This window comes from Silene latifolia, chromosome 5, assembly GCF_048544455.1.
Source record: "Silene latifolia isolate original U9 population chromosome 5, ASM4854445v1, whole genome shotgun sequence".
In the NCBI taxonomy this organism is placed as follows: Eukaryota; Viridiplantae; Streptophyta; class Magnoliopsida; order Caryophyllales; family Caryophyllaceae; genus Silene; species Silene latifolia.
In genome coordinates this window covers 56,733,351-56,757,959 of record NC_133530.1, presented here as the reverse complement: position 1 = coordinate 56,757,959, position 24,609 = coordinate 56,733,351, and the positions used below count along the sequence as shown (strand labels likewise).

The 24,609-nt window shown below is 34.4% G+C and overlaps 2 protein-coding genes across 5 annotated transcripts; one reads left to right on the top strand and one right to left on the bottom strand.

The window, feature by feature from the left end:
• Nucleotides 1-1,075: 1,075 nt before the first annotated feature.
• LOC141657431 (uncharacterized) lies at nucleotides 1,076-5,342 on the top strand. 4 transcript variants are annotated; one of them, XM_074464668.1, is made up of 3 exons: nucleotides 1,076-1,320; nucleotides 3,943-4,687; nucleotides 4,998-5,342. In XM_074464668.1, the coding sequence occupies exons 2-3, from the start codon at nucleotides 4,060-4,062 to the stop codon at nucleotides 5,192-5,194; spliced, it is 825 nt and encodes a 274-aa protein (XP_074320769.1). In that variant the 5' UTR covers nucleotides 1,076-1,320; nucleotides 3,943-4,059; the 3' UTR covers nucleotides 5,195-5,342. The 4 variants fall into 4 exon arrangements, with proteins under 4 accessions (XP_074320769.1, XP_074320767.1, XP_074320770.1 ...); XM_074464666.1 differs by having other exon boundaries at nucleotides 3,943-4,693; XM_074464669.1 differs by having other exon boundaries at nucleotides 1,076-1,324.
• Nucleotides 5,343-14,561: 9,219 nt separating this feature from the next.
• Nucleotides 14,562-23,262, bottom strand: LOC141657430 (uncharacterized). Its single transcript, XM_074464665.1, has 8 exons — nucleotides 22,255-23,262; nucleotides 20,329-20,697; nucleotides 19,984-20,243; nucleotides 19,068-19,209; nucleotides 18,545-18,916; nucleotides 17,910-18,041; nucleotides 16,912-17,040; nucleotides 14,562-16,812 (listed from the first exon to the last, which is right to left on the bottom strand). The coding sequence occupies exons 1-8, from the start codon at nucleotides 22,426-22,428 to the stop codon at nucleotides 14,875-14,877; spliced, it is 3,516 nt and encodes a 1,171-aa protein (XP_074320766.1). The 5' UTR covers nucleotides 22,429-23,262; the 3' UTR covers nucleotides 14,562-14,874.
• Between the last annotated feature and the right edge of the window lie 1,347 nt (nucleotides 23,263-24,609).

Below are 24,609 nucleotides of genomic sequence, written 5' to 3'. Positions count from 1 at the left end.
TATGGGGACCCGGACCCGACCCTTAGACTCGTATACTTTAAAAAAAAAATTAAATCTTAGCCTAACAAACACAGTAACACTAGAGGTGATCATGGGCCGGGCCCAAGCATTAAATTAAGCCCAAGTGTGCGGGCCGGGCTGGGCTGGGCTACAAGTACGGGCCTATTTCATCGACCCAAACGTGGCCTGTCCGGGGTTAAAGCGGGATTTCAGGCGAATTCGGGCTAAATATTTTTCCTCTTGAAATAAGTTTAGAAATCCCATTATGAAGTTAGATACTTTGTGTATTTGTTATCAAAATTTTCGTATAGAATTCTGTGATTTTTTCGAGTATTGTCAATTAAGTAGTAACCTAATGTACCTTTTATGAACCTACTGATAGAGGTGACTCATACAAACTAAATGCACAATTGTTAGTAGTGTAATAATATATTTTAGTGCTCACTGTATGTTGTCGTAGTGTTGTAATTGATTTGATATTTGTTGTTCTTTAGGCTCAAAAACATTGACTTAGCACGTCGATAATGATAAAGAATTTATCGGCACTAGTGTGATACAAAATCATTAGCTCATTTTTTTATCATATAAATACTAGTAAAGGAAAATACTAAGCCTTATCAAACTAATACATGTAAACAAGTGACTACGGCTTATTTACAATACAACAATTGATTGGTTAATTATTTTCCTAAATGCTTATTAACATTCTTAAATTGTACATATTCGTAAATTTTGCATATGTTCGGGCCGAACCAAAATTCGGACCATAATGGCGGCCCAAACCCGGCCCTATTATATTGAATCGGGCCATGGGTTTCGAGGCGTTGTCTTTTTGGGCCTAAAATCGAGGCCTAAGCCCGGGATAAAATCGGGCTGGGCCGAGTGGGGCTAGCGGGCCTGGACCATATGATTAGCTCTAAGTAACACACATGGTTCTATTTTCCGGATTAGAATCCTCACCATTTCCTTCTCTCAACCCCATTTAATAATAATTTTAATAATAATAATAATTTCCCTTCCAACTTTCATTTTCCCTTTACTTTTATAAATAAATTTAGGACCGTATTAGATGTTTGGAGAAAACAATCCCAAACGATCTAAACATGCCAGCATGGGCCCGAATATGGACTTCCTATTTTTCTGTCTTTCTTTACCAAAATCCCAATTCTTTCCTTGAACCCAAAAGGCCAAAACCCACCTCTTAACCATAAACTGAGATTAGACGGCAGACGACGACGATAGTGACCGGCGAAGACGACGACCAGCAAGAAGGATAAATCCCTCTTTTTTTATTCCTATTTCGAATCCATCAATTATTTAGTAAGTATGATTTTAATCTTTTTATTGTTTTTAATTTCATATGCTTATTTGAATTGAATCTCATACGAATTTGCTATTCAAACGAATTTGCCCTTAAATTAGTACTGTATTAATTTGCTATTCAATTCATATTAATTTGTTCTTAATTTCATATGTTTCGTCTGATTTTACTGATGATGATTTGTCGAAGAGTGTGCTAGTTAATGAATGAATGTTTTAACTTTGAGCTTTGCTTATTTGATTTTCAGGGATAATGTACATGTGCTAGTTAATGCAAGTGAAATCAGTGGTGTTTGAATTTTATTTTTGCGTATACCTTTCCAATTACAAAAAAAATGCATCAATTACTCTAGATAATTGTCCTCTTATTCTTTTGGGGTAAATCCAGTAGAAGAATAAGAAGATTATTTGTCTTAAATTATACACTTTATTTTCAATTCTAATTTCTGGGTTTAATAATTAGTCATGTCAAGGTTTTTGTCATTCTTGTCACTTTCTGGTAAATTTATGGGTTTTCTTCTCCTTTTCCAGGCTTTTCAATTAATTATGGGTTTGTTATTATTCTTTTTTGTTATTAAAGATGTAAATATTGTTATTGGACATATTTAATATTTATTGTTTAGTATATTGAATATTGGAAATCATTGAACAATGTAGAGGACAATGTAGATGGACAATTCTGACAATAGTCATAAAATTTAATTACTTGAAATAATTGTTGTAATTATAGCTACTTGAAACCGATTTATTATATACGGATTATACAATGAAGACTTGATAGAAACCAAGTATAATGCTGTGTTAATTCCCATATAGAACACGGGTGCATCGAAAATCGAAATACAAAATGTATTTTTTTGACTTATTGACTTTCAACCACAGAGCGACACATAGGCTCTGTGGTTGTTGCTTTAATAAATAAGATACGATATCAATTCTATTAAAAATTGATTTGTAGCTTACACACGTAGATTGTCGTGAAAACTAAGAGGGTGGTGGCAAAGGCCAAAGGGTAGACAACTTTTTTTTTTATATATATGGTGGCCGAAATTGGTAGTGAGAGAAGGATAGTGTCATAATTTGGAGTGGGTATAATGCAATTCTTTCGTGTAGCGGAAGAGGCTTTGTGGATTTTGGGATGAGCCATGCCGGGTTTTGGGCGAGTGGTTGGCTGCTTTCGCTTAAAAATAATATCTACCATGAGGGGTTGTGGCCGAATTTTAATAGTGACCAAAGGAGTGGTGGTCGAATTTTAGTAGTGAGATAATGCAATTTTGGTGGTAATTTGGCCAAGAGGCTGGTGGCCAATAATTTTGGCGGTGGTTGACCAAAGGAGTTGCGGCAAAACATTAATAGTGGGTTTGCTGCCGTTCTTGGGGTTGTGTAAGGTGGATTAAGGGTGGTGGTAGTGGAAGAAGATGAACTCTTAATTAAGGCGTTAACTTTTATCAAGAGCCTCACCCTACCACATTTGAAGACCATCTCAATCAAAGCTTTAAGGTTATGATCAACTCAATCAGTGATCATATATCTTATATCTTGGGCCATTGAAATTAAGAAACCGTTCTTAGGAATTAGAAGATGAGTTTTTAAATTCTAAATTTCCAATTAAAGAAGAAAAGAGTTGGGAATTCGGGTCTTAGAAAAAAAAAAAAAAAAAAAAAAAAGAGGGTAGAGAGTCAGGGTGAGAAATTAGAAAAACATTGCTTTGTTTTTACTAAATTAGATTTTTTTTTTCTTTTCCTATCACTATTATTATTTGAAAACTCTGAACAATGGGGCCCTTTCTAGCTTGGGCCCTAGGCCGCCGCCCCTCCAGACGACTCTCAGAACCGGGCCTGCTTGGAGTATGATGGCAAATTATATCCAAAACTAGCTAACTAAGCATTCGTTATAGTAGAATCAAGAGGGTATCTCAATTGCTCTGAACTGATGATTTACTATCAGTTTTAGCATTTTCGTTGGACATATCTTGATTATCAAGGTTGCTTAAAATGAGATTTTACTATCTACCGCCTAAGGTTCATTACAAATGTGTAGTAGTAATTCTGATTTTAGATTCTGTATGAAATTCTAAGGTTTAGAGATTTGGCATGCTATAAAGAGGTTTAGAGATTTGGCATGCTATCAAGCTACGTATATATCTTGAGGTGACCTATCAGTGCCTCAAAGGATATCAAGACTTCCATAAATCATGATTGTTTAGCGAATAATATAGTGATGGGGATTGGTTTTTTTCTTGATGATAATCGATGATTTAAGTGTTTTCTGGTATAACTTGTTGAAGGAAAAATATCCTCTGGCTGAAGTGACCATGCTTTTCGATTATTGTGCGGGAATATTTTTTTTTATGGTCTTATTCTCTTATTTAACGAGTTTTCCTTTGATTTCCTTTGATTTCTTAAGAAAGCAAAAAGCATTACTGGTTATTTGTCGAACAGTGTATTTTGTACGAGAATGTGGAGATCAACTCAAGTGCTTTATGTATTCCTCATTTAGTTTTAGGCATTTTGGGTTCATGCATATGACTGTCTCATATATTTTTGTGTCTTTGCGGAATGCTGTGACAAAAGAAATGCAAGATTCATCGAGACATTAAACATGTATTCTTAATGGTTGCAGGGCTTGTGAATGAAAAAGACGAATCAATATATTTCACTGATATTCTGATTCCAGCCTTTGCATTGTTTCTATTTACTTACCATCAATCCTAGAGGACGGTAAAGATAAGTGGCTGTTATGAATTCTCTCTCATGTACATCATCGCTCTCATATCCGTCAACCTACCAACAATACGGTCTTCATAATAGATTACCAAGACTTAATACCAACAACCTTTGCCAATATTCCAATAGCAAATGTTGCTACGTTCGTCATTCTGATGGAAATACATCTGTTAGTTATCTTCCCTTAACTGCTCGGAGTTCATTAGCTTGTGCTAAAAATCTACCAGAAGAAGGGCTTGTTGCCGTCGCGGACTTTGAAGATTTAGATGACAAGGATTGGTCATTTCTTGGAGTTGACAGTATGAAATCCAAAGAAGAACATGACAGAAAGGTTGATCAAATTATCTACTCTGGAAATGTTGTGGGTACCTCAAAGATCCTAATTTCTATGGGCTCAGATGATTTTGTTGATCGTTTGGTTGAGTCTTCTCCCAGCCAACTTTTGCTACTCGTTCACGAGTCTTTCCTTTCTCTTGCATGCATAAAAGAGAGGCATGACAAAGTTAAGTGTTGGCAAGGAGAATTTAGTTCTGTACCTAAAAAATGGGCACCCTTTGATGTTGTTTTCCTGTATTACTTGCCCGCTTTTCCGCATCAACTTGAAGAGACCTTCAAAGCGCTTGCTAGTTTCTGTGCGACAGGTAGAAGTTAGTTCCTTCATCTCAGATTTTCTCATCTTCTTTATTTATGAGTCAATGCCAAACAATTTGTCTTTTGAGAAAAGATCTCATATTAGTATAATGTGAAACCAACGTGATTCAACTAAAATCACTAATTTACCATTAGCCCACTAAAAACCGCAATCAAGAAATAACTACAAACGTGGCCATAACAAGGGTCGGTCTCGTGAGAATATTTTCATGACCCGGCCTTATATGGGAATTCCTACTGCCTACAGTTTTTCGGTTGTTTAGAGCAAACTTCTGCTGTTCTGATTTATTACATTTGCAGGTGCGAGAGTGGTGATCAGCCATCTCCAAGGCAGGCAGGGTTTAGAGCAGGAAAGACAGAAGTACCCTAATAATGTCGTGTCTGAATTGCCTGAAAAATTGACCTTGGAGAACGTTGCATCAAATCACTCCTTCATGATGAAAGAATATATCGATGATCCGAGCTTTTACCTAGCAGTTCTAGAGTTTAATGCATGATTTGCATACGTTTGGACTGCACAGCATGATACTTTACAGTTGATTGCTTGTAAGTAGTTTGATCGATAACTTGAATTTTAAATTGTGTCATCGGCTGTTGCCATTTTTTGTTGTTGAAGAAAGCTAATGAGAATACCATTTGTCAAAAGAACACCGACCTAATTTTATACATTATACAACAAACAACATTATCCCAGTGGCTCAAGGGCTTCAAAAAGTTGCTGAATAAGTGTAAGGTGTCGGATTTACACAACCTTACCACTTTGTTAACAACACGGAGTTGCACTTCCCAAATGTTCTAAACAAGGACCATGCAAATACAACAGGATTATGGCATTCCTTTCTTGTAAGAATTATCCAAGACAATACTAGCTCGGAAGTCAAAAGTCGCTCATTTTCAGTGTTGCCATTTCAAAGATGAGAAATGTCTTCAAATGAGGTGATAGGTTAAGAGTCGAGACATGTATACAGTTTATGCACTGTTCTCGCGATTTCCTTCCTTGATGAAGTATAGCTTTCATTCTGCATGTTATGGTACAGTTTTCCTCAAACCCTCTGAAATGTTCCTCATAGTCGTATTCATAGACCCGAAACCAGCATATTCCCACGATTCAAGTAGGGTTTAGTGAGCCAGAATGTGGTTATGATTTATACTAACACCAGAAATTTCTACAACTTTTCAGTGTGGCGTTTATGAATCTATATCTATCTATATTAATAAAGGAAGCTTTTTTCGAGTGATTATAGAGTCTCCAACCTTTTCAAAAGACTAAAGACGTTATTTAATTAAAAACTTAATCAAAAGCATTTTAAATTAAGACAAAATAGTATTGAAACTTTATCATATTGTTAAGAGCCTTGAGGTATATTAATGTTACGAAACTCTCTCAAATTAAAAATTTAAAAACCAATAAGAGTGTTGCTAGACTTAAAACACTACTAAATTACTAATACGTATTACATATTGTATATATAGATGGTTTATATACAATTTGCTTATATAAGTTGACCTTATTCCCTTTTCTTTGGTGATTTTTTCTCTAGCATGCTAGAATGAAACCTATGTTATTTTTATTTGTTTTATGCTTTGTGGATATAATTCTTATACCCTTATTTGCAATTGCTTTCTTTTGAATCTTTTTATTCACCCATTCATTCATATTCATTAATTGTTTTCTACGTATTTGCTCATGTGTAGGTCCTTGCCTATGATGGGTTTTTTTCCCAGAAAGTCGTAAACATTGAATCGGCATGAATCTTTGAGATGAAGATATAGTATGTTTTACGTTGTAAAGCATCAGGAAATAGAGATTTGTTGTCTTACCAAGAATAGTGCAGTGGAAATAGCAAAAGCACAAAACAATCTAAAAACAGATTTGGTAAGTAATCACTTTTACCCACCGATATAGGGTTGTTTTTGGATTTGTAAGACAGACTTATCATTTTTATTCTAAATCTCTCCAAGAATATCATGATCCTTTTTTTGAATAGTATTTGTATGGATTTTTTTTTGTCTTTTTGTTTGTAATTATCTCGAAGAGGCATTGTTATAAAGTTTATGCTTATAAGGTCAAGTTCAAATATGAATTTTTCTCTCTTAATTTGTAGGAATCATGCAGGGAGGTGCAAGCTGTTATCTATAAAATATAATTAAAAGGCTACCCTAAAATGACATATAAACGCCACCTAAACAAAGCCACGTAGGATCCAAAAAGCCACCTAGATTAAAATTTAATGTGATGTGGCATATTTAAATGTAATGTTGGCGAATTAATGTGACATGGATTATCAATTTATTATTACATGACATTAATTTAAATCATCTATCTATAAATTAATTTAATTCACTTATATCTATAATATTAAAGGATATTATCATTATTCTTAAACTAATTTTGTATATTAAATATATTGTCTTCCAAAATTTAAACAACTCTTACAAATATATATCAAATTTCATAATTTATAATTAATATTGACATTTTAATTGAAATTTTTGTAATAAAAGATGTTAATAAATTAATTAAACCTCTTCATATTACTAAACACTCACCATTATTAACATTTTCCTATTTAATTCATTGTTTTTAATTTTTTTTTAAAATAAAACCTATTAATAAATTAATTAAACCTCTTCATATTACTGAACACCCACCATTATTAACATTTTTCTATTTTTTTTAATTAAACATGGTAATAAATTGATTAAAATTCTTCATAATACTTAACACACACCAAATTAATTAAAAGTTTTTCCTATTTAATTAATTTTTGTAATATAATATGTTTATAATTTTATTAAAACTCCTTATATTACTCAACACCCATAATTTTCATTAACATTTTGTCCTATTTAATTCATCTCTTGAGGTCCTCGGGAATCAATTATCTAATTTAATAATACCACAAAATAAATTAAAAATTAAATTAAAATATGTGAATTTATGATTGTGTAAAGACTATAAAACCTACAATACCTATAATAGTTTCTATTCACTTTATTTATTTAAAATATGCCCATTTGTCATGAGTTTCTAAGTAGTGGATTGTATTTTACGGTTAATTTATTTATTTGATTATATTGAGTATTATTGTCGAGTATTATTGTTGAGTATTGTTGTTGTTGCTCCTGTGTCCCATAAAGTATATTTTAATTTATTATGTTGTTGGTTTTATGAATCGTTTGCTTTATATTTGAATTCATGTTTTTCAGTTGGTTTAATTTTAGTGACTTACATGTGACAATGTTTTGATTCGTTTGTCAAGTTTCTGCCAGGTTGATGTTTTATCTTTTGGTCAATGTATTTTTTATATAACTTTAAAGCACCATGAAACGTATGTGAAAGGAGATAAGGCAAACCATCACGTGGGTAATCTGAAGAGGGAAGAAATACAAAAGGCACGAAACTGAGGTAAAATTAAAGGTAAAAAAAACGTAAGGTAGAGACTGATAAGTAATTGATGATTGTTGATCTCAAAATAGAAGTCTTATAATATTTCTTTTAATTTGTTATTAAACGTATATTGTGGTGTAATTTTACTATTATACTTTCCCGATCACCTATTTGAATTTGTATTTTTGTATTCACAAGTATAATCATCAGTAACATATATTTTTCGTTTTCATTTTATATGAATTATTATCAAGACATGTAATAAAAGAAAGTGAAAGTGAACCTTCGGGTAAATATTAAATAGTATGATTTCTAAATTCTACTTCGTATGTTTTTTTATATGTGTTTTTTTTTTTGTCAAAACAGGAATAATAAAACTTACTCTCATAATTTCCTTAAAAAAAACTTACTCTCATAATTAATGGTAAATAAATAATTCCAAATAATTGAATGAAAAATCTTTAAAATTTCATAATTTACTTTTTGAACCATCATGACAATAATTAATCATTTTAGTTATGTCATTTCCTCTTCCAATTTAAGTTTTCTCCAACTCCCACCTTTTGATTGTTTTTCTATAAAATTTACTTTACTTTTTAAGTGGTTTATGCTTTTTAACCATTATAAGATGATCGTCGATCTCAAAATGGAGATCTTATAATATTTCTTTAAATGTTTTATTAAGCGTATATTGTTGTGCAATTTTACTATTATGCTTTCCCAATCAACCTATTTGAATTTGTATTTTTGTATTCATGAGTATAATAATCTCTAACCTATATTTTTCTTTTTCATTTCATATGAACTATTATCAAGGCATGTACTAAAAGGAAGCGTACTAATAGGAAACGAAAGTGAACCTTCAGATAAATATTAAATAGTATGGTTTCTAAACTCTAATTCGTATATTTTTAAGTTTATGTTTTTTTTTTTCAAAACCGGAATAGATTATTTTATAGTCTTTAATACTATTTTTATTTTTATATAGGCTCGTGGACATAAGTATAATAAGAGATGGATCAAATTTTTGAAATAGTAATAAGGAACTTAAAAAAATTTATGAACATTTTGGAATTCGGATTTTGGGAATATAGTTTTTTAGATTATTGAGGAATTGAAATGAAAATTTAATTTGTAATACATGGAGTAGATACCGACCATACCGTGGAATCGTATCTAATATTTTTGTATCGATATAATAAATGTTTTTCGGATGTAAATAATATTTGAAGCATGCACGTGGTGATAAGACTTCAAAGATATTTCTAAGGGAGGGTTGATGGAGAGGTCTGGAAATAATTTGGAGATGACTATTCTGAGGTATTGAGTTTACAACCTTATAAGGCGTCATTGAAGATTTTTCCATAAGGAATTTATTATATACAGATGGTTTCAACTTTTAATATTTAAAAAACTCATTTCATTATATTGCGGAGTAAAACACACGTATATATAATGAGTCGTCTTTGTCATTGCTCCGTTGTCAAGTTTCTCGAAATTAGTAGCTACCACATTGTCAGTTGCAGGATTCGATTTAAAAAAATAAACTAAAGTTGTCAAAGAAATAAGATATCAACTAACTAATTTCTATGTATTTCAAGACTGTATATTTTTAAATGAATCAACAACTAATTGCTCGAACAAATATTAAAAATACGATAAAAATATCAAAACTAAAACAAATAAACCCGTGAACTTCACGGGTCACAAATCTAGTTAGTTTCTTAAACCCCCAGGTGCTTTATGAATTGCCTCTCCGCTTCTGTAATAGTTTGATTGTTTCTTTCTCAACTGGTTTCTTGCTTGTTTCTGTTGACTATGTTTTTTGTTGATATTAAGATCAGTTAAATTGGACTTTTGTTTATTGTTAGTGTTAGGGTGCAAACTCTTGTCCCACATCTTTAGAATAAAGATGGAAGATCATCTTTATAAGTGTCCAGAAAATATAATAGTACGAGGCCTTTTGGGAAGGAGCCCAAGAGTAAATCCGTGAGGGCTTGGCCCAAAGCGGACAATATCGTACTATTATGGTCAGTGGACACAGATGCAGCAGAGGCCCAACACGGGATATTCACGCTTCCGCACAACAGTTAGCTTTGTCTAGATATTTCCAATTTCTTATTTGACAAGTTTTTTTTCCTATAGGCACTTGAGATCGGCAATTATTCTTGCTCGGCAGCCAAAGTTTTAGTGCGCTCCATCAAAGAAGACATTATTCTTATAAATGATGCTCAAGATCTGCACTTAATGAAAAAATTGTAAACTTTTCTATGAAGGAATCACGAGTATGCAGTGTTAGTTAACTACTGATTAATCGACTTTATTATTTATCAAGGCAGTAACTTAAATAATATAAGACGGAAAGTTTAAGTATGATATAGTATGCACATCAATATCATAAACAAAGAGTAAATCTAGCTTATACGAAAAAAAAAATCTTAAAAAAAAAGCTATGAAAGAAATAAGGTGAAATTAAATGGGATTCGACTTCATTGGACGTTCTATATAGTCTCTTTTATAGGACAAAATAAACACAAGTTTGAACTCATAAAAACATATTTCACCGAGCTACTTAATAAATTACATTAAAACAAACTATTGAACCATGCAATTGATTAAATATATTTGACAATGACTAAAATACAATATGGTAATCCTCTCAAAACAATTATATTATTTAAATTGTAATTGAGTTTCATACAACAACTATTACAATTTGTTATATTAATCTGTATAATATAGATCCGTAAAAGATAAAGATAAAGAAATAAGTACTCCTCTCCAATTGACCAATTCTAATTGTTCAATAATCTGGTTAGTGGATTATAATTAAGAAAAACCTAGCATGTCTATACCTCAAATATGTCGAACCGTAAATATGAGGGTGTTTGTGTTTTTGTAAACTCAAAACACAAGAATTGTTTATGCACAGTCGCATAGATAATTATATATTATGGATAAAACTATATCCATTACCATAATCAATCTATAAAATATTAGATTTACGTAAACCAACTGCTTCGTACGTACATTGTTTATATATGATGTGCAATTATGCATCATAGCTTATTAAAATTAGAGTCTCGAGTTTTACAAGTACTACTAAACATCAAATGAAATCTTAATAATACTAATTATTAAACTATTTAATTAATCTAATTTATGTACGTGTTTACGTTTTTGAGTCATACTCCATAAGGGAAGGTTTCATGGGTTTTAGTTGGACTAAGGAAAGTATAAAATAAAACTTTTTAATGATGGATAGAATTGTAAACGTTTTTAATTTAAATACAATTGCTGCCTCTTCTATGCATATAAATACAATGTATTATTACTTCGTAATCATAGGATATTACAAATTTGCCCGGGCATCGCCCGGGCATTAAATCTAGTATATATATAAAAGAGAGTTTTTTCGAGCGATCTGAGAGCGTCCACATCATCAAAAATAAATTTAGGAAAGTATAATTTTTGATGTAAAAAATAAAGTAGAGAATCTTTTAATTATTATAATATGTATATTTCCTAAATTATATTCAAGTGATATTTCCAATTTTTATATCAAACTTTTACATTTCATTTGTCAAAAAAATATCGTTAAAAAAATTATGAAAATAATATAATTAGCTTTGTGGTAAAAAATGCTATCATTAGAGTATAAATTTCATATTATTTTTTTTATATTATTTGCACATATTAAAGATGATGTACTTCTTAATATGAAAAATTGTGTACTTTTTAGTATGTTTTGTCCCACATTGAAAAATAAGTAGGTGTGGTGAACATACTACATATAAATAGTAGAATTGTCCCACATCGAAAGATTAGTATAAGGTGGGTGATTCTATAATTATAAATAGGAGGCATACTTGGAACTTAGGCATCAACCCAAAATCTTTTGAGTCTCTTAAGTATTGTCTTGAAGAGCTCTTAAAAGTTTATATCATTATATTTTCTACCTATAAATTTTATATGTCCCACATTGAAAAATAATATAGGTGTGGTAAATATACTACGTTTAAATAATATAATTAGAATTGTGTTAAAAAAAATTCTATCATTAGAGTATAGGTTCATATCATTTGCACATATTTTAATTATGATAAAAAAAAAATAAAAAACAAACGTATGAATATTAATAGATAATATAGTATTTGCTTATTATTAAATCGGGTTGGATGTCGAATTAGGTTCAAAAAATATGGTGTACTTTTAAATATGTTATTCGTCTCACATTGAAAAATAATGTAGGTGTGATAAATATATACTACGTATAAATAGTTGAATTGTCCCACATCATAAGATTATCATAAGGTGGGGTGATCCCATGATTATAAATAGGATTTATCCTTGGAACTTAGGTATCACCCCAAATATATTGAATCTCTCAAAGTATACTTATTATATAAGAGACTTTAAACATAATCTTGAATTAAATGTTAAATTTTTAAAGTTGTAACATTTTTTTAGGCGGGAGAAAGATCGATAAAATGGTCAATATTATAACGGAAATTTTTCATGGTACCCTCGAATTTTGTCAGATTACACATAATACCCCTAATTTTAAGTTTGTACATATAATACCCTTGTGTTTACTTTTTTCATAACGTCGTTACTCCTATGAGTAACTAGATGAGTAATTAAGCATGTCATGCTATTTGTGTTTTGTTATTTAGGTATTAAATGTTAGTTTATTAAATAAAATATGGATTTAAGAATTAGATGATGAAGTGTTTGTGTAATAGATAACAAAAGAAAAAGGCGTCAAAAGTCATAGGAGCAATGACGTTATGACGGAAGTTGTCAAATGGTATTCTGGGAAAGAAAAAGGTGAACACGGGGGTACCATTTGTAGAAACTTAAAATTAGGGGTACCATGTGTAATCTATCAAAGTTCAAGGTTAACGTGAGAAATTTCCAATATTATAATGATATACTTCATTAAATTTTCATTTAAAAGAGAGAGATATCCGTACCAATAAAACAATAAAGGGGGTATTATTTTTTAATTGTTATTTTATTGTCACGCCATCAAACTTAACGTCTATTTAACAACCTTTATATTAGGGGGTACCATGGGCAAAAAAATGGAACTTCAAGGATACCATAGGCAGATTCTTAAAAGTAGGGGTAACATGAAAAATCTGACAAAATTAAGGGGTACCACGGGAAATTTCCGTATCTCAATTATGATAAAAAAAAATGAAGAAAAACGACAAATATTAATGGAGAGTACTTGATCATATTATTAAATTTAAATATAACTATTAGATATGACGAGTAACAATTAACCGTATTCGGTATTCGGGATCTGGTTGAATGTCGAACTAAGTGCAAAAAAGATGGTGTAATTCTGAGTATGTTATTTGTCCCACATTGAAAAACAGTGCAGGTTTGATGATATACTACGTATAAATAGTAGAATTGTCCCACATCAGAAAAATAATCCAAGTTTGGTGAATATATTACTTATAAATAGTAGAATTGTCCCACATCGAAAGATTGGTATAAGGTGGGGTGATTATATGATTATAAATAAGAGTTAACCCACGTATATATTAATCTTTTATTTTTTTTGAAAGAGATATTTTAATAATATGTAAACAAATCATTAGACATAGAATGTAAACATTAAACCCTTATGTTTTTTTTTTGCATTATAAATAAGTTAATTATCCCGTTGCAACGCACGGGCATTCAAACTAGTTTACAACAGGGGCGGATCTGGGGGGGGGGGGGGGATAGGGAGGGCAAACAGGGGCGGATCTGGGGGGGGGGGATAGGGAGGGCAAGTGCCCTCACGTGACAAAAAAAATTTTTTAAAAAAAAAAAAAAAAAAAAAAAAATTTTTAAAAAAAAAAAAAAAAAAAAGACGATAAACACAACACAGAGACAGAAATAACATAAACACAAACACAAAAATCAAAATAGAACCATAAAATCAAGACGATATTTGAATTTTAATGTATAAATGTTGTCCGCAAATTTTTTTTTTTTAACTGTGCCCCCCCTTTACCCAAATCCTGGATACGCCGCTGGTTTACAACAAACAAGAATACAGACTGTTAAATGATGTTTTATAATTACCAATAGAGGACCTGACCATGGTTTAGTGTTTTCTAGAATAAGTTGTGCTATATTTTTTCAGCTGTGCGTGAGTATGCCAGGCGACAACCGACAAATGCAACAATCTCCTTCGAAATATTGCACAAAAATATTGCACAAAAATAAATGGGTAGATTTGTGTTAGTTTGGACTCTTTCATTTACAAGAGTTGCCCTTGCTAACATTGTGAAATATATAAAACAAGGCGAATAAAATCGCATCTACAAACTTTATGAAATGGCAGCGCACGTTTGACATTACACAAAAAAAAAAAAAAAAAAAAAAAAAAAACTGTAAAACTTGACGAAAACAAGTAGGGCGTATAGAGAGTTAATGAATGTCGAATGAAGAGCTCCAGTAAACCGGCATTTATACGCAAAAAAGTTGGAATAAGATATCTTTCACTCAAAAATTCCATTCTGAAGAAGCTATCAAACATTCAAAAAACAAATGTGGCACTCTCAATCCTGAAGTCTCTGTCTACAATACCAAAACTGTCATTTATCAAATAAATAAATTTAAAAAAAAAAAAAAAAGGGAAACGTATTTAGGCAAATAATTTTCAGCCTATTATTCCCGTTCCAAACTATTAAAGAACCCAAACTTGAACTATATGAGTAAATTGGTATAAAGACCGACATGGAACCTGCACTCTTATAGCTTTCTCAGCTCTATGTACTACTAAAATATGGAAAACTGTAATCCATTCCTCGCGGCAAACAAATTGTATTCTTCCACTCTAGTTTCTTTTTTACTGCACACATGATCTCCCTCTACTCGGCAGCAAGAATATAAAGCGCCTTTCCCGTCATCTGATGACAGGTTATCGGAACTGTAGGTCGGGAGAGCCACTGGCCCACCAAATTGGAACAGCGAGAACCCTTTATTCCCTGCTTCCAACTTACTCAAATTTGCTCTCTCAGTACCTTCCTTTGAGAGAACCTCCGTCTGCTTACTTACTGCAGGTACTACATATTCTCTTCGCAACTCACCCGAAGGATCCTTGGCACAATTGGGTTTATACACACTCGTTTCATCTTGTGGATTCAAGCAATTAGTCCTCTGAATTGGCTGGTAGACGGGAATCGCGTTGCTGTTCATGAAAGGAGATGATAGATGCTGAACTGGTCCATACTGCATGCAGAATGGCGATTCGCCATTCAGGCCATACCCAAATGGGCTTGGCAGTAGGTAATGGTTGGGATGGGGATAAGTCATCATCCCATTAGCAGGGGAAGTTGACCAAGTGACTGGGCTTTGATGGTAGTAACTCACAGTTGGAGGACCATGATAAACAGGAAAAGGCACAGTCTGATTGTGAATAGATGGAAGCTCACCAGCAGTAATCTTCCCATTCTCTGCATTCTCTGTAAAGGGTTTTGTAGAGGAATTCCCAGAAACTTGATTCCCAACATTCAGAGTAAAAGGACTGGCCATATGATTTGTGTGAGAATCCTCAGATAACCCATTTTGAGCACAAACTGAACCCTGTCTTTCTTCTGATTGCTGACTACTCTCTTCGGAGTCTGATGTGGAAGAAGTTTCCAAATTTGTATGGTTCGAAGGTGTGTTGCTATCTCCCTCACTAAGGCAAGACGAACTATTATCAGAACCTGAACTGCTCAAACTACTGTCCCCCTGAGTCTCTCCAAGTGATTCTTCACTAATTTGACTAGAATGAACTTCTGCAGTTGACTTGTCCGTACAAGTTTCTTCTGTCTTCAAACTGCAAGACTTCAAAGTGACATCTGAGTCCGAATTGCTCCGAGGATACCTTTTTTGTGGTTCTACAGGTTCCCAGACTTTTTTGGTATAAGGCGAATCTCTCCCAAGGGCAGTAGGGTAATTCGAAATCTTGCTTCTAGGTCGTCCACAGTAATCACGCGTGTACTCAGCATGATTAAACTTGTTAATCCGATGAACAGGCTTAGGCAAATCAGATGATGGTTCCATCTTTGTAGCCGATCTGGTCTCTCGGCTAAATTTTCCAGCTGAAAAATGTGGCTCAACCTTAGCTCTATACTCATTTTGTTGACTACAACCACAAGACTGAACTTTCTGCCCAAACCTTAGGCCATTATTTCTTGTACTCAACTTTGAACTATTAACTTCCTTTGAAAGACTTTCAGAAAACTCTTCATGAGATCGTGGTTCAGCTTTATATGCCACAGTCCCATTGTCTGTACTTCGTCGTCTGTCTAACCATTTTCGACGTGTACCCTTAAAATTATCAAGCACGAATTCATCTTTGAGATCATCAAACTCTCGGTTGGCCCCATCAGAAGCATTATTTAAATATCCTGGAGCTGTATAGTCAAGTGAGGATGACTCATCGAGAGCTCCAGCAGAAGCTGACTCAGAAAGATTAGTATCCCCTGTTTCAGTCATACAGGTTTTATCACAGTTATTCGCATTCTCATCGAGACACAGAGTTGGAATTTCCTCCAAGACATCAAAAGGTAAAGGACTTTCACTTGTATCACTGCCTTTCTTGTCCTTTTCTTTCCCTCTCAATCTCTCTTTTCTACGGAGCTTCTTCTCTCTTTCCTTCGTTCTTTTCCTCTCCTTACGTTCTTCTTCTTCTCTTTTTTCCTTTTCTTCTTCTTCGAGAAGTTTCATCTGCAAAAGGAAAAATCAGAAATCGGACCTCGATTTAGGGGAATCATCTTATCGTCAAAATATGGAGATCCATTTTGCATAGTTTTTGAAGTATTAGACCTGCTTTTCAAGTGTTATAATCTCTTTACAGGCAACATGGATACGTTCTTCCAGCAGCTTCAATGCAAGACAAACAAAAATGCTGTGAGCATTTTGGCGGGCAGTTCCTTCTCTAAAGGCCTTCTCAACCTGCAAGAATATCATGGTAGATGAGAATCATGGAAGTCTAGTACAAGCCCACCTGCTCTAAATGAGGGTTCAAGGTAAGCTCATGGCTTATTGAACAATGATCAAAGACCAGAAGAACTGAAGAGTTAGCAACACCCAATGATAAATGTCAAATAATGTATTAGGATCACCAAGATCGTTTTTTTCGTTTCTGCTTCACGATGAGCCCAGTTGAGTACATAGAAGAATAAGATGATGGAAGAGGAGGATTGTAAAATTTGCAGACTGATGTCATTGCTTAATTTAGTCATATTTAATCCACACTTCAACAGATCACCGTCATGTAATGAGATAGGGCGACACAAATAAAAGCAAAACCCTTAATCTCTAAATATTCGACGGTACCAGAAACTTAAGCATGATTCAGACTCTTACAGTGAGCATTGCCACAAAATACTGTAACAAACAAGATAACCAAACAGGGCCCTAAATATTGACAGCCTAAAGTTCTAATGCTGGCTGCAAGTAATGCTAACAAACCATGTTGGAGAACTTTATAAAAATCGAGGCACACCCAGTCGACAAGGGGTCGTGGCAACGAGGTGCGAGGCATGCGCCTTATTCACACTAGGCACACTGCTTTGCGGGAAAAAAAAAAACTTTTCAAAATAGATTTCGTACAAGAATATAAAATAAAATATAAATTGCATAGTAGTGACCTCCGCTTGTTGCGCCTCAAGGCATTTTAGCTAGCACCGTGTCTTACTAGGCTGCCAAAGACACGACTTTTAAACCTAAGATGGGTAACTAGTGAAGTCTCATCAACCAAGAGTATGTTAGTTAGTTCTTCTGACTACTGTAAGGACAAACAGTTTAAGAAATGAACTTGCCTGTTCCTTGAAAATGACAGTAGCGGCATCTAGAAGAAATTCTCGTGCAAGTTCAGGACTTTTCGCATGCTTCTGAGGACGAGAGCATTCGGCATCAAAATCGTTACCATCCTTATCCATTGCATCATCGTCCTAAGAGATTACCCGGAAAATAAACCAGGGTTCAATCAGATTAGAACTAAATTACCAGATAGATAAATCTTAAGCAGTCTCTAATAATCTACCTGGCCAGAGGGTATTATTTACAAGGAGGTAGGAACTCCCAAGAATCCCAAGTGGGAGCCATCTGGTGGAGTATAATAGTAGTATAGTATCCCCCCCCCCCATTTTTTTATTTGGCCCCACTTTCCAAATATCCTCTCACAAAAATTTAGGAATGGGGCTATAAATGGAAAGAAAAGTAACGGGGGAAATTAACTCTAAACCTATCTTGGAATAAAAAAGGTAGCACCAAGAAATTGAAAGAGCAAGATAGTGGTCTTTTTTCTTCCTGCGAAGCAAAGATCATTTGCATGGCGAATGAAGTGGGTCAACCTCTTAATGGCTTCGGCTGACTTTTTTCTTCTTTTTCCTTTCTTGGGGAGGAAGAGGGTGGGGAATACCGACACAACTGGGAGAAAATAACAAACAAGTACCTCTTCTTCTTCAGCCTCTTCAGCATGCTCGAAGAATCTTCTTATACTTTCTCCATGTGTAATTGTTACATATCCATCCCCGACAACAAGCCGGCAATGGACACAATGCCTTCCTTTCAAGGCATGAGCTTTTACGGAAAACTCAGAGCACCGACCATCTAATTTCCAGGCCCTCAGGGTGATATAGCATGCAGTCAGATCACCGAGATCTAGCCCATTTACTTGAACACTTCCATTCATCCCAACATTTTCAAACTCCAAAATATCAGATTTTCCTTCTCCTGAACCGACTGCCCATTCAAAGTGATGATACGTCCCAATTGAGTCAGCAAAAGCTTGGTGCCAATCGGCATAAATTGTATCATTCGTTACCTGAAAATTCATAGAAAAAAGAATCTTATACGCCTATTTGCCCATGCCCACCACATAGTGATGACAAAACAAAAACAAAAAAAGAAAAATAATCTAATATTGGGATACAAGCTCTACAGTCAAATGATCAAGTAGTTACGGAGCAGTCTACCTCATACTGGAAAGCAGTATCTGCAACACAAAACCAGTTTGTGCACCGAGTTTCTCTTCGCATTCGTTTCAATTCCTTCAACTCCTTGAACTCACGAATGACATTCCTCCTGCAATCCCTGCAAAACCTCTTGCTATCGAACCTGTAAAATGAAACAAACTCACCATAAGGAATGAAGGGATATACCTTTGTCTACAGCTGCATCCATGGCATGTATAGAAGAATTTAGTAGAAACATTTTATCACAGATTTACCATGGCTACTCTGGAAATCTGGATCAGTAGATAAATTAATAGTAGAAAACAAACTTGCACGCTCTTCAGCTGCAGTATCGTTATGCAGAGACATTCTTAGGTGATTAAATGGAGTTTCAAAAAATATTGTCTCCTAAAAGTTCAAAAAATAAACCATCTTATGCTCCCTCCCTCTAAAACGAAACAATCCAAAATTTTAAAGTTCCTCTCACGAAAAAGGTGACCAGAAGGTGAGACCAAGATGTTTGGATTTGATGGGAGGGAATACAATATTATGCTGTAGATCAAACGCTTGTATAAACTCAAGTTATACTCTTACTGCCAAGTCCTCCAGGATGCATCAGAATGTAGCTTCTGAATCCCAAGAAATTTAGATTAGGTTACCTTTCTTATAACAAATAACAGCAAAAAAAAAAAAAGCCATCGCCAATGGCCATATAAAATTTAAATTTGCACTAATTCACACTACCCAATTTACACATTGCCCTCCAAATCTGTGTAAGCAAACTAGCAAAGTGAGTAAACAGAAAGTTGGGCTGGGCAAGACATCTATGTAGGCCTAGGCAATGTTAAGAAACAAGAGAGAACAAAAAAGACTACGGAGACGCTTCCCACAAAAAAGAAATCTCTATACTAAACATACAGACTTGGAATGTGCATACCGGAACATAAGTCTTTCGATGAAATCATCTTCTTTCATCTTCAATAGAGATTGGCGTGTTTCTTCTCCAAGTGCTGACCAGAAATCTACCAAAGTGTCACATGAAAGTCTGGCAGTATGCAGAGCACATGTTTCTCTTGTCCCGTGCCCTCTTCCATAACCTGGTATACCTTGGCTTATCCAGCCACGACCACCGCCACCACAAGCATCAGGATAAAGCAATTCACGTTCTCGCTCCCTAGCACGTGCGCTATCAAAAACCTGATTGCAATTGAGGAATAAAAGCCTTAGTCGATAGGGAAAGAGAACACTTGAATCATGAATGTAAAGAAGATACAATGCTAACATTTTGGAGTCCCTTGAGAGATTTTGCATATAGGTAGGAATCTAAAAGGGTAAGGGCCCCATCTCTTGTAGTTATTAGACCTCCCCAAGGGTGGACAGAGGGATCTTGTGTTTCATCTTGGCATAGTGCTGTGATACTTCTCCCTCCATGAATTTGATCTTTTGAGTTCCCAACCCTTTGGCAAGAAAGCTTCCCACCACCTCCCTCATGCTGCAATGACTTTCCATACATAACAATCTGCATAAAACCTTCAAGCAATAGGCCATTGCATCTAGAGCAGTACATATTCTTTCGAGCTTGCTCAAATAGAGCCTGCTTGTCAATCCTCAAAAGATCCTGCCGAGCTTGAGAAGAGAGCTCGCTCCAGAACTACATCACAAGAGTAAACCACATTTAACCATTACGTATTTAAAAGACATTCACTATAATAAACAAAGCAAGGCTCCCGGCCATGGTATGATATGGTGATGAGTCACAGATATACCAGATATGCAGTGGGAAAGATTTGTTCCAAAGTAGCCCCTAGACTCCTATTGTTTCAATAGCCAGATACATTGTCGGAACAAAAGATTAGCTATGAAGTTCAAATTAGGACACTATAGGACTTACACGTGTAAGTTATAACTTATAAGCCTAAAAAGACAACATAAAAAATATTTGCTAGTCGAAGAAAGTATCCTAGATACAGCTCATTCAAGAGCACTTTTACATGTAAAAAACATAAAACTGCATTTCCTTCCGAATTTTTTTCTTAAATAGAGTTCCAATCCAAAATAATTACAAAAATGGGGTTCAATTCAAAATATTTACAAAAAATGGGTCCATGTCATCATGGGTCCCATTTTCAGATTTTTTTTAGGGGAATGAGACTTATCGCCGTCTGATTTAGCGAGAAGTACTGAACTCAAGGAAAGTAAAAATAAAAAGCAGCACTCCTTCCCTTTGTCTTCCCCTTCTGTATCTTCAACAACAATTGAGTAAGCGATTTCTGAATTGCTCAAGAATCAAAGAGCAATGGAGAAGGAAACGGATGAGGAAAACAAACAATTATGTTCAAGTCAAACCCTACAGAAACAGTTTGTAATGCACATTCCCGCGACAACCTATCTACTTAAGTTCCTCCTGAACATAGAAATCTGATCATGAGGCAAGTCGCCCAAAGGCCCCAAAGCATCCGGGAACACACACACTCCTGTCTACACATAGATCTTCTTGCCAAATTCCTAACATACAAAAAGTAGACACTACCACCACCCCAGCCCCAGGTCTAATATCTTTCCTACATCGGCACTAAAGTACCCACGAGCCTGACATCACTAAACTGCTGATATCTCACACGAGTCACACCCAAACGGAAATAGTGACACAATTCAATTCTCCCGACTAAGAAAATGACACTAGTTGGATCTCACTTGCCTCGCAAACTAACGATCACCACATTGTCAAACTCCCATTTCCTCACAAACATAAACACTCAAAATTAACAATCCAAATCAATCACCCACTTGTTCCCAAAACTAACACTTGTCCTCCATACTAAATACGACCCTCAATTAAACCCCGAAGCCAAATACCAATACTTTATGGAAATCCGATACCCTCGTAAACTTCAATACAAGATACTATGTTTTTAGTAACTCAATACCTCACTGGATACACAACCTCTTAAACCTAAGCTACACAAAAGCAATCATTTGATAAAATCAATAATAAAATGAATCCAAAATTCCATAAAACACTCAAATAATCAACTTAAAGCAAACTACAAACGTTAGAATCATTCTCAACAGAACAAACATCAAAGCTTATCATCATCATCACTTCAATACTAAGATCCAATCAAATCCAAATATCAAACAAATGCCCATTTCATAAAATTCCACAAAAGTAACTATAAAACATGACAATCTAGCTTTTCAAGAATACCTTCTGAAGTTGATTAAGGTTAATATCATCACGATGTTTAGACCAAAACCCATTAGACGGACGACAAACTGATCCATTTCCAACATTATTCGATGAAGGCGAATAATACGACGTCGCTGCATTGCTAATCATTTGATTATCATCATTTCTTTGACCCCCTACAATTCCTGGCATCCTTATTTATTTAAACTCAATTATTTTTTCCTGGGTATCAAAATTGTTTCTTACCCTCCAAGCTTGGACCCATCAAAAATCAAATCTAACCCAAATAACAATAATCAACAAACAAAATTAAAATCCCAAATCCCAGATCAAATTCCAGAAACAACAATTCCAATTAAATTAGGGAATTAAATAAAAATCAATCTGGGTGAATCTGGTGACGATGAAAAAAGCGTAAATTCGATATCGAACTATGGAAGATGAATAACAAGAAATAACAAGGGATTGACGATTGATGAATAGATCAAAATTGAGAAGACGGAAAAAGGGTAAGAGGGGGTTTTGGATGATACAGATTTGGTGGTGTGTTATAGAGAGAGAAGGGGAGTTTTGGTGTGGTGTGGTTTTTGTATATTATTATTATGTTGAATAAAATGGAATTAAATAAAATCGGAGAGAAAAAAGGGAAGAAAAATGGAGAATGTACCATGGACGAACCAAAACAAAAGCTACGCAGTAAAAACAACTACTATGGCAACGACAATATATACATCACTGTTTATAATTAATTATAATTATAATTGTAATTGTAATGCTATGGTAGAGTAATGTACTCCTACGAATTAGGGGGAATTGGGTAAATTTTGATTGATGTGATGGTGAAATAATGTGAAGAAAATGGTTAGGCTTGGGATTGGTGAGAGGAGGAGAAAGGAGCTTTTTCGTACGGAGTATACATTTTAACCCAAACAAGGTAATTGTAGGCTTCTATGTGGTGTCAGTTTGTGACTCTGTGTAGTGTAGCTGTGTAGCTTACATATTTGTGTAGTCACAATGTCGTTAGTTTCCGAGCTAGTGTTGGTGAGATGGAGTAATACTAATCACGAGGTCTTTTTTCTGACCGATATAATCGTCACAATCACAAGTTTGCGATGGTTAAGTACTATTTATGTGGGTAGACAAGACAAAACAGATTGCTACTCCTAAGCATTCTGCTTTTGTCTTATCTACCCTATATAGGTAACAATAGGTCGGCTCAAGTATTACTCATATGATAGATAAGACAAAAAGTAGAATACATAGGGAATTACAAATGACTTGTCTTTATCCTTCAATGTGGGTTTTGTTTGACCCGTCACAAGCTTGTGACGGATATCGGTCATCACAAATGAGAATTTGTGTATAGGTAATACTTGACCCGTCACAATCTTACGACGGATATACCAGTCACAAATGAGAATTTGTGATAATAATAAATGAAGAAAGACAAATTTTATTATTTTTGAGCTAGTGTTGGTTGCAAAATTATAAGATAAGATGATTGGTTCGTAAGTGTCATTGTGATTTTTGTCAAGGACCCAATGTTATACAAAATGGTTGTGAATACTTGGTGGTTAGGGCTGAGCAAGTTCAGCTCTAGATCGGGAAAATGGGTTGGATTGGACCATTTGATTTGGACCGAATTCAAATCAGATTCATTTAGGTCCGGTCCTCGTTCCACACTTTTCGAAGTTTCGGTTTTTGGTTCGGTTTGGTCCAAGACCGGTTATTTAGGTCCAGACCGAATGTCCGATATTTAGGTGTTTTGTTACTAATTTTCGCAACTTTATAATATAATCAAATATTTTATCTTTAAAACTGTAACACCCCGGCCCAAACCTAGGATCGGGAGCGGTCACTCACGGTAGCTCGTCAGGCTGTGTAAATGGCCCACATATCAACACGGGCCCTTTCCAGCGCATTTTGTCCTCACTCATGCGCATCTCCGGAACCTTCCCAGGAGGTCATCCATCCTAAGACTACTCTCAGTCAAGCACTCTTAACTATGAAGTTCTTTCGTATGGATAACCAGAAAAGAAAATGCACTTTGTTGATATGAGTAGTACTTCCAATCCCTTTAAGCACTAGTCAGATTTTAAGCCTATCAATGGACCTCTTTAAGGGGGTACCCCACCCGAATAACGTCTTCGGTTCAGTGGGGTATTACAAAAACAATATTATAAAAAATTAATTTAGTGGTCATTTATGCTAAATGTACTTTAATATAGTAGTTTATTATATTTAATGACATTAAATTTTAATTATCATATACTTAAAAATATAAATTATAAATTTCGGTCCATTTACATCCAAGATCGGACCAGACTGAAAAATAGGGGTTCGATACGGTCCAAGACCGAATATTTTAGGTCC